General features: G+C 43.1%; 1 protein-coding gene across 1 annotated transcript in view; it reads right to left on the reverse strand.

Moving 5' to 3' along the window:
- The window catches only part of LOC144596517 (spermatogenesis-associated protein 7 homolog), an 87,943-nt gene that overhangs the window by 59,248 nt on the left and 12,776 nt on the right, over nt 1–15,919 (reverse strand). The window contains exons 3-4 of the mRNA XM_078404905.1: nt 15,580–15,672; nt 13,326–13,373 (exon numbers count right to left, since the gene is read on the reverse strand). Of these exons, the coding sequence (XP_078261031.1) occupies nt 13,326–13,373; nt 15,580–15,672 (141 nt within the window). The remainder of the gene's footprint in view (nt 1–13,325; nt 13,374–15,579; nt 15,673–15,919) is intronic.

The following is a 15,919-nucleotide window of genomic DNA, read 5'->3' on the forward strand; positions in this document are numbered from 1 at the left end:
AGTGTATCACTCGCAATTGGTTTTTCATTCTGTTCTGTATGTTCTGGTTTCTTTTCTTTGTCCTTTTGTTCAATATGAAGTATTTCAGGATGATTTTCTTTGCACACTCTTGCAGTCTTTGCTCATGTGACCTATTTTCAAACATCCAAAACAGATTCCCTTCTCCTTTAGGAAGTATATTCTTTCTTTGTGCTCTTTCTTCTTGATCTGCCAAAACCGCCCCAATGCGTGACCACTTTTGGTGCAGAACAAGAACCTTGGCAGTCTCTTTTCATTCCCTTTGTTGTCAGATTTTCTTGCACCTGTGCTTCTACAGGTTTTGCAGTCATTGCAATAGTGCTTCCTCTTAATATACAATTCTTACTTTAAGTGTGATGGCAACCAGTCTTTTCCAATGAAGTCCTTTCCGCTTGCTATCACTTCACCGGGAGTGGGAGTGAACGATCTTGACGCAAACCAACAGAGGGATGTCCAAACGTATTTTCAGTTTAATTAGTCGTTTATTGAAGTAGTAATACAAACAGGTCTGTATTTCCCTAAGAATTCAACTCTCGTTGCAGGTCTGGTAAGAACTGTATCTCGCCATACTCCCTGTGTCTGACCCCTCCTGTCTCTGCATCTCCAGATATACTCCTAAATTCTGGCTCCTCCCAGTCCATTATGCCCATATATGAATTCATCTCACGACAGCCCCCAAGTGTCGAAAATAATACAGCAAGATATCCAGACAAAGTAATATAATATGCTAAAACAGCCAGCACAAACACAAATGGCTCCTACAGCTCCAGTAAGTCCACAAGGAAGAACATTTATATAATGTAGTTCATGGCCTCAGAACATTCCCAAACAGCTTTTAATATAAAGATTTTGTAGTCACTATTATAAATCTATAGAACACAGCACCACAGAACTAACCCTCCACAAAAAGCAAAGCTTGGTCAATCTTTTCAGGGTGGAGTAGGTAATTGGTGGCACCCAGAGTTCATAGAAGGAACATTACATATATACATTAATGACTTGGATGAAGGGATTAAAAGTACCATTAGCAAATTTGCAGATGATACAAAGCTGGGTGGTAGTGTGAACTGTGAGGAAGATGCTATGAGGTTGCAGGGTGACTTGGACAGGTTGTGTGAGTGGGTGGATGCATGGCAGATGCAGTTTAATGTGGATAAGTGTGAGGTTATCCACTTTGGTGGTTAGAATAGGAAGGCAGAGTATTACCTGAAGTGTCAAGTTAGGAACAGGGGACGTACAACGAGATCTGGGTGTCCTAGTGCATCAGTCACTGAAAGGAAGCATGCAGGTACAGCAGGCAGTGAAGAAAGCCAATGGAATGTTGGCCTTCATAACAAGAGGAGTTGAGTATAGGAGCAAAGAGGTCCTTCTGCAGTTGTACAGGGCCCTAGTGAGACCTCACCTGGAGTACTGTGTGCAGTTTTGGTCTCCAAATTTGAGGAAGGATATTCTTGCTATTGAGGGCGTGCAGCGTAGGTTTACTAGGTTAATTCCCGGAATGGCGGGACTATCATATGTTGAAAGACTGGAGCGACTAGGCTTGTATACACTGGAATTTAGAAGGATGAGAGGAGATCTTATCGAAACGGTTAAGATTATTAAGGGGTTGGACACGTTAGAGGCAGGAAACATGTTCCCAATGTTGGGGGAGTCCAGAACAAGGAGCCACAGTTTAAGAATAAGGGGTAGGCCATTTAGAACTCAGATGAGGAAGAATTTTTTCAGTCAGAGTTGTAAATCTGTGGAATTCGCTGCCTCAGAAGGCAGTGGAGGCAAATTCTCTGAATGCATTCAAGAGAGAGCTAGATAGAGCTCTTAAGGATAGCGGAGTCAGGGGGTATGGGGAGAAGGCAGGAACGGGGTACTGATTGAGAATGATCAGCCATGATCACATTGAATGGCGGTGCTGGCTCGAAGGGCCGAATGGCCTCCTCCTGCAGCTATTGTCTATTGTCTATAAGGAAGGCAGATTTCTGGTATCAGAAATCAGGAGGATTTATACCTAATGTTGCACAGGAATTTCCCATTCCACTTAAATCTATCTACCATGAATATTGCCTTTCGCATTCACATGTATTGTGATCTTCTGTTTAATGCAAAGAATAATAATGATAAATCTGTTCATTGATTGAATACGTAAGCACCAACTGAGTTCATGCCATTTGCCCTATCTCCATTTCTGTGAGAGAATCAAATGACTTGCATTTCAGAGAACCCTGCTACTCTGAACACCATGTTTCTTTTCCAGCTAATGTCTTCTTTCACAGAAAAAGTGCTTCGATTTATATGCATCATGTTGCCATTTATTTATTGAATGTGTACACTACAGTGAGAGAGATTTAACTCTGCAGTGGCTTGGCAGGATCAGTTGAAGTAAAGGTTTACTGCCATGTAATCTCAATGCTTTAAAAGCCATTCCTATCAAAGGTGTTACTTTAAGGTCATTGTACAACAGACTGCATATCTGAGACTGCCCTTTTCAAATAGTGGTGGCAGAGCTAGGTATCATCAAAAATACACAGGAGCCTGTTGTGCATTCTATAATGTACGACACTGGAAGAATATGATCAACAAAGCATTAGTCTAGTTTAGTTTTAATTTAGTTTAAAGATACAGAGTAGAAACAGAGCCTTCGGCCCACAGAGTCTGCGCTGACCAACAATCACTCCTACTTGTTATCCTTGTTATCATCCTTGTTATCCCAGATTCACTTCGAGGGGCAATTTACTGAAGCCAATTAACCTACAAACCTGCACATCTTCGGAATGTGGGAGGAAACCAGAGCACCCGGAGCAAACCCATGCGGTCACTGGGAGAACATACAAACACCGTACAGACTGCACCCGCAGTCAGGATCAAACCCGGGTTTCTGGCACAATAAGGCAGCAACTCTACCACTGCATCATTGTGCCATTCTTCGAGTTATGTAAAAACATCTTGGCATCATTGTATTAACCTTTGTTGCTTCCATATACATCAATCTTATTCACCTCATTTATGTTATAATATTAACACCCTCTGAAAAGTTCTGATCCTTGTAATTTTATTGGATGGTGCAAATGCCAACAGGAATTAATAATTTAAAAAATCAAATTATTGGGAAGAATATATTGGGAGATCATTAAATAAAAAGACCCAGTGTTTGTGGCAAACACACCATTACATAAATGGAAAAACAAAATAGAAATGCGAGCTTATAAGATGGATGTAGCTAAATGAGGCCCATCTTTGAAGAAGTTCTCCCCATCTCCCAGTACTGATACCCGAGGTCTTTGCTGGACCGCCTTCACTGATTTGGCTGTGAAGCAGAGAGCAATCTGGATGATGAACAGGAATTAAGCAGTGCCCCTGGCAGGCTCCGACAGAATGCAAACCTAGAGACAGAGCCTTTCCTAGTGTCAAACCCTGTAAAGCTTCTACTCTTACATTTTCAAAATGTGTCTTGCATTTGGGGGTATTCAAAAACTATTTTAAAGTGTTGCAAGTAATTTAAAGTGATTAATAATAAAACATAAAATGAGTTAAAACCAAAACTCAAATCAACAGTGGCGCAGTGGTAGAGTTGCTGCCTTACAACATTTGCAGCGCCGGAGACCCGGGTTTGATCCCGACTACGGGTGCTGTCTGTACGGAGTTTGTACGTTCTCCCCATGACCTGCGTGGGTTTTCTACAAGATCTTCGGTCTCCTCCCACACCCCAAAGAAGTACAGGTTTGTATGTTAATTGGCTTGGTAAATGTAAAAATTGTCCCTAGTGTGTGTAGGATAACGTTAATGTGTGGGGACCACTGGTTGGCGCAGACCCTGTGGGTCAAAGGGACTATTTCCATGCTGTATCCTTAAACTAAACTAAACTAAACTAAACAAAAACATTAAAGTAAAGGATTTCTTTTAAAACTACACTTAGCTTCCCAAAGGTTCAGGTCAATTCACCACTTTTGAAATGAGTGATACCTCAGGTTCCATGCCACATCTGACAATAGGGAATTCAGCGATGAAGCAAAATGGCAGATGCAATGCCATCTATTATAGAATAGATGGCATTGCTATGATTTGAGTATAGGAGTAAAGAGGTCCTTCTGCAGTTGTATAAGACCCTGGTGAGACCACATCCGGAGAATTGTGTGCAGTTTTGGTCTCCTAATTTGAGGAAGGACATCCTTGCTATTGAGGCAGTGCAGCGTAGGTTCACAAGTTTAATCCCCGGGATGGCGGGACTGTCATATCAGGAAAGATTGGAAAGACTAGGCTGGTATTCACTGGAGTTTAGAAGGATGAGAGGGGATCTTATAGAAACGTATAAAACTATAAAAGGACTGGACAAGCGAGATGCAGGAAGAATGTTCCCAATGTTGGGGGAGTCCAGAACCAGGGGCCACAGTCTTAGAATAAAGGAGAGGGCATTTAAAACTGCGATGAGAAAAAACCTTTTCACCCAGAGAGTTGTGAATTTGTGGAATTCTCTGCCACAGAAGGCAGTGGAGGCCAATTCACTGGATGAATTTAAAAGAGCGTTAGACAGAGCTCTAGGGCCTAGTGGAATCAAGGGATACGGGGAGAAGGCAGGCACGGGTTACTGATTGTGGATGATCAGCCATGATCATAATGAATGGCGGTGCAGGCTCAGAGGGCCAAATGGCCTCCTACTGTACCTATTTTCTATGTTTCTTATTCAGTAAATCCAGGTATATGTCTAGGTATGTCCGTTATTTGCTTGTGTGGAAACTTCTGAGCACCTTGGTAACTTTATGTACCAATGATTACAGTTGGCATGATTCAGCCCATTGTGATTTTACCATGAGTTAAAATTACTTTTAGAACTTTATCCATAGTAACATCTTGCACAGAACCACATCTAATAGCTGCAAACAGTAACAGTTAAAAAAAACTAGCTTTGGCTGAACAAAGACTAGAAACAAAAAGCATATTTTCTGAAAGAGAATCTATATTTCACTTTACTATTACTAAAATAATTGATTACAGATTTTCCGATTAATATGTGGCAGGGAAGCATAATAGAATCTGTGATTTATGTATATTTGAAAAAGAAAGTTGACTGCATTAGTGAACAAAATGTTCTGGCTGGAACGAAATAAACAACATGAACCTGTCAACAGGCACTTTGGTTACACAGCAACTTGCACTTATAAACAGAAACAGTTTCAGCATTCTGCAACAGCAGAACTCAACCATGATGCTTTTGAACATTTCCAGATATCAATTCACTACAACTGTTGCAGCATCTTTGTTGGCTAAACAATGTTTCGTGACTGTTCATTTAGTTATAAGTACTTGCATCATATTGAATGGTTTGTTTCGAACACACAAATAAAGGGAGCACTTAACCTTGGAACTGAAATGTGGTAAATTAGAAATGGCTATGTTTCGTGTCTCGAATGGTTATGAATAGCTGATGTTTCTCTTTTCCCTCTTAACTTTAACTAAAGTTTTCCTCTGTTTTCCTCCTAATTTTCTTAAGATAATTATTTTTAAATGGTCAAGATAAACCCTATGTAAGAAGGAACTGCAGATGCTGGTTTAAACCAAAGATAGACACAACATGCTGGAGTAACTCAGCGGGACAGGCAGCATCTCCTGAGAGAAGGAATGGCTGGCGTTTCAGGTCAAAACCCTTCTTCAGAACCTTCTTCAGTTTATCTAAGATTAACCCTGTGCCCTGCTAGGTTTGTGGGAAGGGATGGTAGGGTGGGGAGGAAGTCTAAGTCTAGAAGGATGAGAGGAGATTTTAGAAGGATGAGAGGAGATCTTATCATATCATATACATACAGCCGGAAACAGGCCTTTTCGGCCCTCCAAGTCCGTGCCGCCCAGTGATCCCCGTACATTAACACTATCCTACACCCACTAGGGACAATTTTTACATTTACCCAGCCAATTAACCTACATACCTGTACGTCTTTGGAGTGTGGGAGGAAACCGAAGATCTCGGAGTAAACCCACGCAGGTCACAGGGAGAACGTACAAACTCCTTACAGTGCAGCACCCGTAGTCAGGATCGAACCTGAGTCTCCGGCGCTGCATTCGCTGTAAAGCAGCAACTCTACCGCTGCGCTACTTATCGAAACGTATAAGATTATTAAGGGGTTGGACACGTTAGAGGCAGGAAACATGTTCCCAATGTTGGGGGAGTCCACAACAAGGGGCCACAGTTTAAGAATAAGGGGTAGGCCATTTAGAACTGAGATGAGGAAAAACGTTTTCAGTCAGAGAGTTGTGAATCTGTGGAATTCTCTGCCTCAGAAGGCAGTGGAGGCCAATTCTCTGAATGCTTTCAAGAGAGAGCTGGATAGAGCTCTTAAGGATAGCGGAGTCAGGGGGTATGGGGAGAAGGCAGGAACGGGGTACTGATTGAGAATGATCAGCCATGATCACATTGAATGGCGGTGCTGGCTCGAAGGGCCGAATGGCCTCCTCCTGCACCTATTGTCTATTGTCTATTGTCTAAATAATGCTCACACGCCTTGTGGTGGGCAAATGCTAGAATGTCTGGCCACATGGGATGGTGTTCACTGGAAATTATGATCTGTTCTCAGTTACTCAAATACCATCCATATCCAGCAAGCTTTGATGCAACAGTGCAAATGAACAACTCGGCTCAATCCCATTGTAACCGAGGCTACTGATTTACTGGATGAAAACCTGCTACCATTTTTATAGCTACAAACATATTATTTAATCTAACCTAATTAACTGATTCCCATTTGGAAGAGAAGGAGTTAATTATGGACAGTCAGCATGGCTTTGTACACAGCAAGTCATATCTTACTAACTTGATCGAGTTTTTTGAGGTGGTGACAAAGGTGATCAATGAGGTGAATGTTGTCTACATGGATTCCAGAAAGGCATTTGATGGGGGGGGGGGGGGGGGGGACCCATGGTGGGGTGATCCAGAAGATTAAGGTGCATGGGATTAACAGTGGCTTGGTTTATGGATTCAGAACTAGCTTACTGATAGAAGACAGAGGAAGGACAATATTCAGGCTGGAGGACTGTGAACAGTGGATTTCTGCAGTGGATTTCTGCAGCTCTGTGATCTCTGTTGGTTGTGATACACATACAGTGCATTCAGAAAGTATTCAGACCCCTTCACTTTTTCCACATTTTGCTACGTTACAGCCTTATTTTAAAACGGATTAAATTCATTGTTATCATCAATCTACACACAATACCCCATAAGGATCTCTCTGTATTTTGCTCCGTTCATCTTTCCCTCGATCCTGACTAGTGTCCCAGTTCCTGTCGCTGAAAAACATCCCCACAGCATGATGCTGCCACCACCATGCTTCACCGTAGGTATGGTATTGACCAGGTGATGAGCAGTGCCGCTTGGCATTCAGGCCATGGAGTTCAATCTTGGTTTCATCAGACCAGAGAATCTTGTTTCTCATGGTCTGAGAGTCCTTTAGGTGCCTTTTGGCAAACTCCAAGCAGGCTGTCATGTTCCTTTTACTGAGGAGTGGCTTCAGTCTGGCCACTCTACCATCAAGGCCTGATTGGTGGAGTGCTGCAGATATAGTTGTCCTTCTGGAAGGTTCTCCCATTTTCACAGAGGAACTCTGGAGCTCTGTCAGAGTGACCATTGGGTTCTTGGTCACCTCCCTGACCAAGGCCCTTCTCCCCCGATTGCTCAGTTTGGCCAGGCGGCCAGCTCTATGAAGAGTCCCGGTGGTTCCAAAGTTTTTCCATTTAAGAATGACGGAGGCCACTGTGCTCTTTGGGACCTGCAATGCTGCAGAAATTGTTTTATACCCTGCCCCAGATCTGTGTCTCGACGCAATCCTGTCTCGGAGGTCTACGGACAATTCCTTTGTCTTCATGGCTTGGTTTTTGCTCTGACATGCACTGTCAACTGTGGGACCTTATATAGACAGGTGTGTGCCTTTCCAAATCATGTCCAATCAATTTAATTTACAACTGGTGGACTCCAATCAAGTTGTCGAAACATCTCAAGGATAATCAACAGAAACAGGATGAACATAAGCTCAATTTTGAGTGTCATAGCAAAGGGTCTGAATACTTATGTAAATGTGATATTTCAGTTATATCTTTTTAATTACTTTCCAAAAATTTCTAAACACTTATTTTCACTTTTTTATTATGGGGTATTGTGTGTGGATTGATGATAAAAAAAAAGAATTTAATCCATTATAAAATAAGGCTGTAACGTAACAAAATGTGGAAAAAGTGAAGGGATCTTAATACTTTCTGAAAGCACTGTATTCATCCATCAGGCCTTGATGGGGTGTAAGCTGTCCAAGGAAAATATGAGGTCCGTTACTTAGAACCAGACCATTGAGTTGGTCTTGGTGGGCCGTGCGTGGCAAGCAGGTCCAGGCGAGACAAGACCATATCCCGACAGCAGGCCTGGCTCGCCGAACCCGCCTCGTCCGAGACTCATGCCCTACTCGACCCCAAGGATCGGTAACTGGTGAGGACGGTGGATGGAGGAGAGGATCGGTGAGCGGGCTGTGGGCGCTGCGTGGGTTTCGGGGTCAGCTGTGGGAGGCGCCCGGGACACCAACAGAGGCTGAGCCATGGCCATGGGAGGTGAGGTGAGGTGAGGGATGGTATATTCCGCAGGTGGAGGCATCGGTGAAGTGGGCCGCTAGAGGCCCCGAATTAGACGCGGCCTGCAGCATCTCCGAAAGGCAGAGCAGCGGTGAACATTGCCAGGCCAGTACAACCCCTGCAACATCGACCCAGTGCTATGGCCAGGGCACATGGGCCTTTAAGGCCAAGGCAAGACTCTGTACTATTAACAACTTTGAAACTTGAAGGGCACAAGTTAGTGCCAGAAACGTGACAACTCTTTGCGTACTGCCGCAGTGAAGTCTACTGTTCTTACACTACAATTGTTGCAATTTTGTACTTATCTATGATTGTGCTTATCTGATGTTACCTGATTGTATGCAAAACAATTAATTTTACTGTAGTTAAGTACATGTGACAATAAAGTATAATTGAATCATTGAATCATCATTGAACAAGTACCTTGGATCCCGTTCGCCATGGTATATGAAGGATGTGGTTAATCTGGAGAAAGTGCAGAGGAGAGTCACGGGAATGCAAACTGGTTTGGAAAATTTGAGTTATGGGGAAAGTTTGAATAGCCTGGCTTGGTTTTAATTGGAGCAAAGGAGGCTGAGGGGGTGACATAATAGTGGTATATAAAATTACATGGGCATTGAAGCAGGAGATACACAGAATCTTTTTCCCATGGTCAAGATATGAAAAACAACAGGGCATAGAGACACAAGAGAGGGCAGAGTACGGATCTGGAGCAAAAATAAGCTGCTGGAAGGACTCAGCAGGTCAGGCAGCATTTGTGGAGATGAAGGGATATTCATTTTTTTATGTCAAGACCTTGCATCAGCATTCAAGAAGAGGGCATATGTTTAACATGAGAGGAAGGAATTATAAAGCAGATTTGAGGGTATTTAACGCACCGAATGTGGTTGAGATCTAAATAACACCGCCAGAGGAGGTGGTGGAATTTAATAAAGTAATTGTGTTTAAGAGACATTTAGAGAGAAACTTAAGTAGGCAAGGCATAGGAAGATACCAACCCAATGCAAACAAATGTTGGATGGGTTGAGCCAAAGAACTTTGTGTTCTGTTTTTTTTATAAGAAACAAGAATTAAATTAATCACAATAATATGTTGCTGTGTAATGTTGGTAGTAGTAGATTTAATTGCGAACAATTCTCATTACTCTTTCCGTAACTGAATACTGGTGGAGGCGTTCCTCATTGAATACAAATCAGCATCAATTTCACTTTTGTTGTGGCAGTGGACTCTTCAAAAAATGTATTTAAGATTTAGTTCAACATCTAAACTGGTTGGATTTTTCATTTAAATAGCAGATTTAATGGCTTCATGTCCATTAAATTAGAGGTTTGTCATGGATAATTTGCAAATCATTTCCCAATCACTTTAGATACACACAAAATGCTGGAGTAACTCAGTGGGATAGGCAGCATCTCTGGAGAGAGGAATGGGTGACGTTTCTGGTTGAGACCCTTCAGACTGAGAGTCAGGGGAGAGGGAGACTAGAGATATGGAAGTGTATGAGTGTGATAATGACAGATCAAAGCAGACAATGTTCAAGGAAATGTAGAAATGTTCATTGTTAGTGGAGGTGGTGACAACGAGGCATGCAATCAGTACAATTATTCAGGATCACAAAATACAATAAATAAATAACCATAATGCTAGGTAACCATAATAGTGCAAGAACTAAAGTCCATGGAGCAATCAAAGATACAGTCCTTAGAAGATCATAGTTGATGAGTCATAGTCATCGAGTGATACAGTGTGGAAACAGGCCCTTCGGCCCAACTTGCCCCATACACTAGTCCCACCTAAGTCCCAGCTACACTAGTCCCACCTGCCTGCGCTTGGTCCATATCCCTCCAAACTTGTACTATCCATGTAGCTGTCTAACTGTTTCTTAAAAGTTGGGATAGTCCCAGCCTCAACTATCTCCTCTGGCAGCTTGTTCCATTACCTTTGTGTGAAAAGGTTACCCCTCAGATTCCTATTAAATCGTTTCCCCTTCACCTTGATCCTGTCCTCTGGTCCTCGATTCCCTTACTCTGGTCAAGAGATTCTGTGCATCTACCCGGTCTATTCCTCTCATGATTTTATATACCTCTAAGATCACCCCTCATCCTTCTGTGCTTCAAGGAATAGAGATCCAGCCTACTCAACCTCTCCCCATAGCTCAGACCCTCTAGTCCTGGCAACATCCTCGTAAATATTTCCTGAACTCTTTCAAGCTTGACATTATCTTTCCTAGAACATGGTGCCCAGAAATGAACACAATACTCTAAATGCGGTCTCACCAACGTCTTAGACAGCATTGCTGAGGTTTGTGTTTTGAATTGATTGAAAGAAACAGAATGGAAACAGGGCCTTCAATCCACTGAGTCATGCGGACCATCAATCTGCCGTTCACACTGTTCTATATTGTCCCACTTTCGCAACCACTCCCTACATACAAGGGGAAATTTACAGAGACTGATTAACCTACAACTGGCATATCTTTGGGATGAGGGAGGAAACCAGAGCACTCAGAGGAATCCCACGCAGTCATAGTGAGAACGTGCATGCAAACTCCACAGAGGTCAGGATTGAACCCAGTTCTCTAAACTCTACTAGCTGTGCCTCTGTGCCGCCCTGCTGTGTAGTGTTTAAGTGCTTTTCTTGAACCTGGTGGTCATGGTTTTCAGGCTCCTGGACCTTTTTACCGACAGAGGTAACTAAATCAGAGGTTGGCAGTTCAGAAGTGGTGACTTGTAATGAAAGGAGAATGCCTTGGTTCCATTTGTAATTCCCTTGGTGGCACATGTCCAAGCACAGCCCTAGTTGGTACCAGATGCTACAGTGGGTTTAGATGGTAGAGGCTGTGACAGGTTTGTTAAATGCTCAATGATGTTCATGGTCTACAAGGTGGAAATATCATCAATGGAGATTCAGTAGAGTTTTACATCCCACGTTGTAGTCATTGGGCAGTCACCTTTATGGAGCACTCCCACACTCCAAATATGGACAGGTTTGTGGTTAATTGCCTTGGTATAAATGTTAATTGACCCTTGTGTGCGTAGGATAGTGTTAATGTATGGGGATCGCTGGTTTGTGCAGACTCGGTGGGCTGAGGGGCCTGTTTTCAAACTGTATCTTTAAACTAAATTAAGCAGGGTATGTGCTGTAATTAGAGCTCGAACATCAATTTGCACTGCTGCCGTTATAACTCTGGGTACAACTCTTCATAGGGGACAGGTATTGGGTCTTGTGTTGAAACTGAGAATTCAGTTTAAGACTGAATGCAGACCTCCCAACATTTGATTTTACAAATTCAGAATTTTGACGTCCAAAATTCAGAATTTTACATCAAAATTCACAATATGGCGCGTAATGCCACTTTTCCGCAAAATAAAAGTATGCACGCCAAATGCGCATACGCGTTGTGCTACATTCATGTGTGAGAAACGATTATTATTTCCAACAGTCTGTAGTTCTTGGACTACATGTACAATGTCAGGCCTATCATGAGTATATTCTGCTATTTATAGAAAGGTTATTGAACAGAAATACTTTTTACAACACAAAAACAAAATTGTTTTGTTTTCTTTTTTCTATTTCCCCAACTCCCCTTCCACCCCCTCTCCCCTCACCCACTCCCCTCCCCACCCCACTGCCCACCTCCCTTGCTCAGCCCCCCACCCCCACTCCCCTTTTTGCTTTTTCCTGGTATTGAATAAAGGAACAATGGTCATAAAATGTATGACTAAGTTATGAAGAAAGAGTTTCATTTAAAACTGCACATACCTAATTTCATTGAAGACATACTTGCTCCAATGGTCTTCAACAGCAAATCCCAATGGTCCATGTCCCCCCATCCCCCACCCCCCCACTCTCACTCTACCCCCACTCCCCCCACCCCTCCCCTCACCCCTCCCCTCTACTCCCCTCCCCCACTCCCATACCCCCCTTTCCCACTACCTCCACTCCCCCTCCCCCTACCCCCCCACCCCCCTTTCCCACTACCTCCACTCCCCCTCCCCCACCCCTTCCCCTCTTCCCCCACCCCAACTCCCCTTCCACCCCCTCTCCCCTCACCCACTCCCCACCCCACCCCACTGCCCACCTCCCTTGCTCAGCCCCCCACCCCCACTCCCCTCCCTCCTGACTCCCACTCCCCCCTCCCACTCCCTCCTCCTCAACCCCCCATTCACCCACCCCATTCCCTCTCAACATCAACAGGTCTCACGCTACGTGGCGAGGCCAGGCCAGGCCAGACAAGGTGAGGCGAGTGGCAATGCCAGGCAACGTGAGGTCAGTGGCGATGCCAGGCCAGGCCAGGCGAGCGGCGAGCTACTAGGCCAGGCCAGGTGAGGCGAGCAGCGAGGCAAGACCAGGTAAGCGGCGAGGTGAGGCCAGGCGAGCTGCGAGCGGCGAGGCCAGGCGAGCAACGAGGTGAGGCCAGGCGATCGGCGGAGCGGGGCAAGGCGAGGCCAGTGGAGAGGCGAGGGGTGGGGCGAGCGGCGGGGCATGTGTTTTGCCGAAAAATGTGAGGCAAAATCGGAATGGCGGAAATGAAATAAGAAAGCGGAAACTTTCCACCAAATTCGGAAGTGTTGGGAGGTTTGTGAATGGTTTCACATTACATTGTGTTACCACCTGGATTGCTTACATAAATGTGATGTTATTTCTCTCAACCCTGATTAAATCTTTTCCTACAACAACTGAATCTTGATTGTGAAAGCTAATAAATAGGTACTTACACTTAATACTTGTAGACATGGTTTTTGGCATAGATGTGTCAACAGCAGCTGAAATGTACACAAACAGGAACTGAATTAAGGTTATAGGATCTAGGCTATGATAGGAAACAATTTTTTAAAGATATACATTTATGGAACATGTATTCTACTTCAACCAGTTGTAACTGCCCCAGACTACACTGAGGTGTAGCAAGGAAATGCAGAATCTGGTTTACAACGGCGATAGACATAAAATGCTGGAGTAACTCAGTAGGTCAGGCAGCATCTCTGGAGAAAAGGAATAGGTGATGGTTCAACCCGAAACGTCTCCTATTCCTTTTCTCCAAAGATGCTACCTGATCTGCTGAATTAGTCAAGCAAGTTGCTTAATTTTATGAAATAACTAGACTGAGGTGAACCCGTTGGGTCCAAATCTCACCTGCGGGCCTATCCTGGGTCAACCCTCCCTCAACTCACGATCCTGCGGGCCCAGCAACCCTCTCCAAACTGACGAAGCCCATTGCCGGGTGGGGAGTGTCCCCCGCGGTCGTGGGTGGGCGAGGGGGAACAGGGAAGAGGAGAGGGTGCCACTCACCTCGGCCCCGTGCCGCCAGCACTGCAGCCAGAGTGTCCTCCCCTCCCTCTCCCCCCACCCACTCACCCACTACATCCCCCCCTCAACCTCCCTTAAAACTCCCCAAAACATCTCCTGCATTGTAGCACCCTCCCCTCCCCATTCCCTCTCCCCTCCTCCGGGCGGGTCCCATTGTGACATCACATGCTGAACATGGCAAGAAATCGTTTTTATAAGGGAATTATAACCTTAAAAATCTCTGAAAACTAAAAATATGACCAATTTGAAGGAAACTTGGATGAAAGGTATAGATAGATAGATGTTTCAAGTAACCTTATCTAGAAAACATACATTTTTAGGAATAAATTATCACCATAGAGATGAGGAAAAACTTTTTCAGTCAGAGAGTTGTAAATCTGGGGAATTCTCTGCCTCAGAAGGCAGTGGAGGCCAATTCTCTGAATGCATTCAAGAGAGAGCTCTTAAGGATAGCGGAGTCAGGGGGTATGGGGAGAAGGCAGGAACGGGGTGCCGATTGAGAATGATCAGCCATTATCACATTGAATGGCGGTGCTGGCTCAAAGGGCCGAATGGCCTACTCCTGCACCTATTGTCTATTGTCTATATTGTAATAGTGCACCAAGAGGATTTTCACAATAATTATGTAACCATCACAATCTCCAAGTAATTTTATATGGTTTAATATTCCAAGCATAAATCATTGCATCTAATTTCATTGCCTTCATTTAGATCCATTCAAAGACTTTGACCAACACTGCACACATTCTGTGTCAGAAACAGTAAGATGGCTGAAGTAACAGAACGTCTGTTCTAACTTGCTCAGTATTAGTTATAACCATCACTGGAACAACTGCCATAGATAAGTGACGTGATTTTGGTGATGAGTTAAAGAGAATGGCGTGCTTCTAACTAATGTCCTTCTCATATTCTACATCCCCTTAACCCACACTCTGTTCTGATGTACAAGCTGCAGATTGTGTATTCCCTTAATGCACGCTAATGTTTTGCTTTTGTGCCTTCTTTGGCAGAAGTCACAGATTTGTCAGATACTGTAAAAAAAGCCTCAGGAAGCTACTGCAGCAAATTGTAGCTGGTAAACTCTGCAATCATAATGCACTGAAGGTGGACAGATCGTTTTTTTCGTGTATTAATATCAATCAAGTAGATTCTTTGTTCTGAGATTGTTTATTTTTTTCGAGAGATATCAGAACCATGCTCCTCTAAGCAATTGGTGACAATTATATCACAGCTTTAATTAATGACTTGTAAGTACTCACATTGTTGAATAGGCAGTTTCTTTAAGTATATAATCATTACTGTAATATGTAAAGAGTTAAAAATGAGAAAGAATGAGCAAGATTAAGATTTAGTGTAAAGTTTTGAGAATTAGTACAGGAAATGTGGACACTGTTAAATTACACATCCAGTCATTCCATTTTCACTGTTCCTATTATCTTATGTTCATATTTTTTTAAATCTCAGTAGCTCATTAAAAAAATTGCCCTAAAAAAAATTGCCCTTTTCAGTGCTAATTTAGATTTATGGCCTCCAAAATGAAAACATTTGTACAATATTGCCAAGATTAAAATGCATATTTGCCTACACCATATTATACTTCTTTTGTGGATACCTCTTTTAATACATAACCACAAATAACAATGTAATACCTCTATGGCATACCTTTGGTTGAAAGTAGATTTTTGTAATGTACAGCCATATGATCTTGGATTATAAACTGTGTGGACAACTTGCTGGATGATCCCAAACAAAATACTGGAAATAAGTACATTTATTGATTATCCTACAGATGAAAGGCATTCTCCAAAAGTGATCTAATTGTACTACATACAATTAAAAAAACTCTTATTTTTCTTTAGGCTCAGAAAACTCTTATTCAACAGCAGATTATGTGGTCACAATGTCAGTAAAACATAACCTACCTTTTCACAAAAATGACATCATCAGGAAAATCAAAAGTAATTTCCCACAGAGATAATTCATCAAACTGTTTATGGTAAGA

This window comes from Rhinoraja longicauda, chromosome 9, assembly GCF_053455715.1.
Source record: "Rhinoraja longicauda isolate Sanriku21f chromosome 9, sRhiLon1.1, whole genome shotgun sequence".
Lineage (NCBI taxonomy): Eukaryota > Metazoa > Chordata > Chondrichthyes > Rajiformes > Arhynchobatidae > Rhinoraja > Rhinoraja longicauda.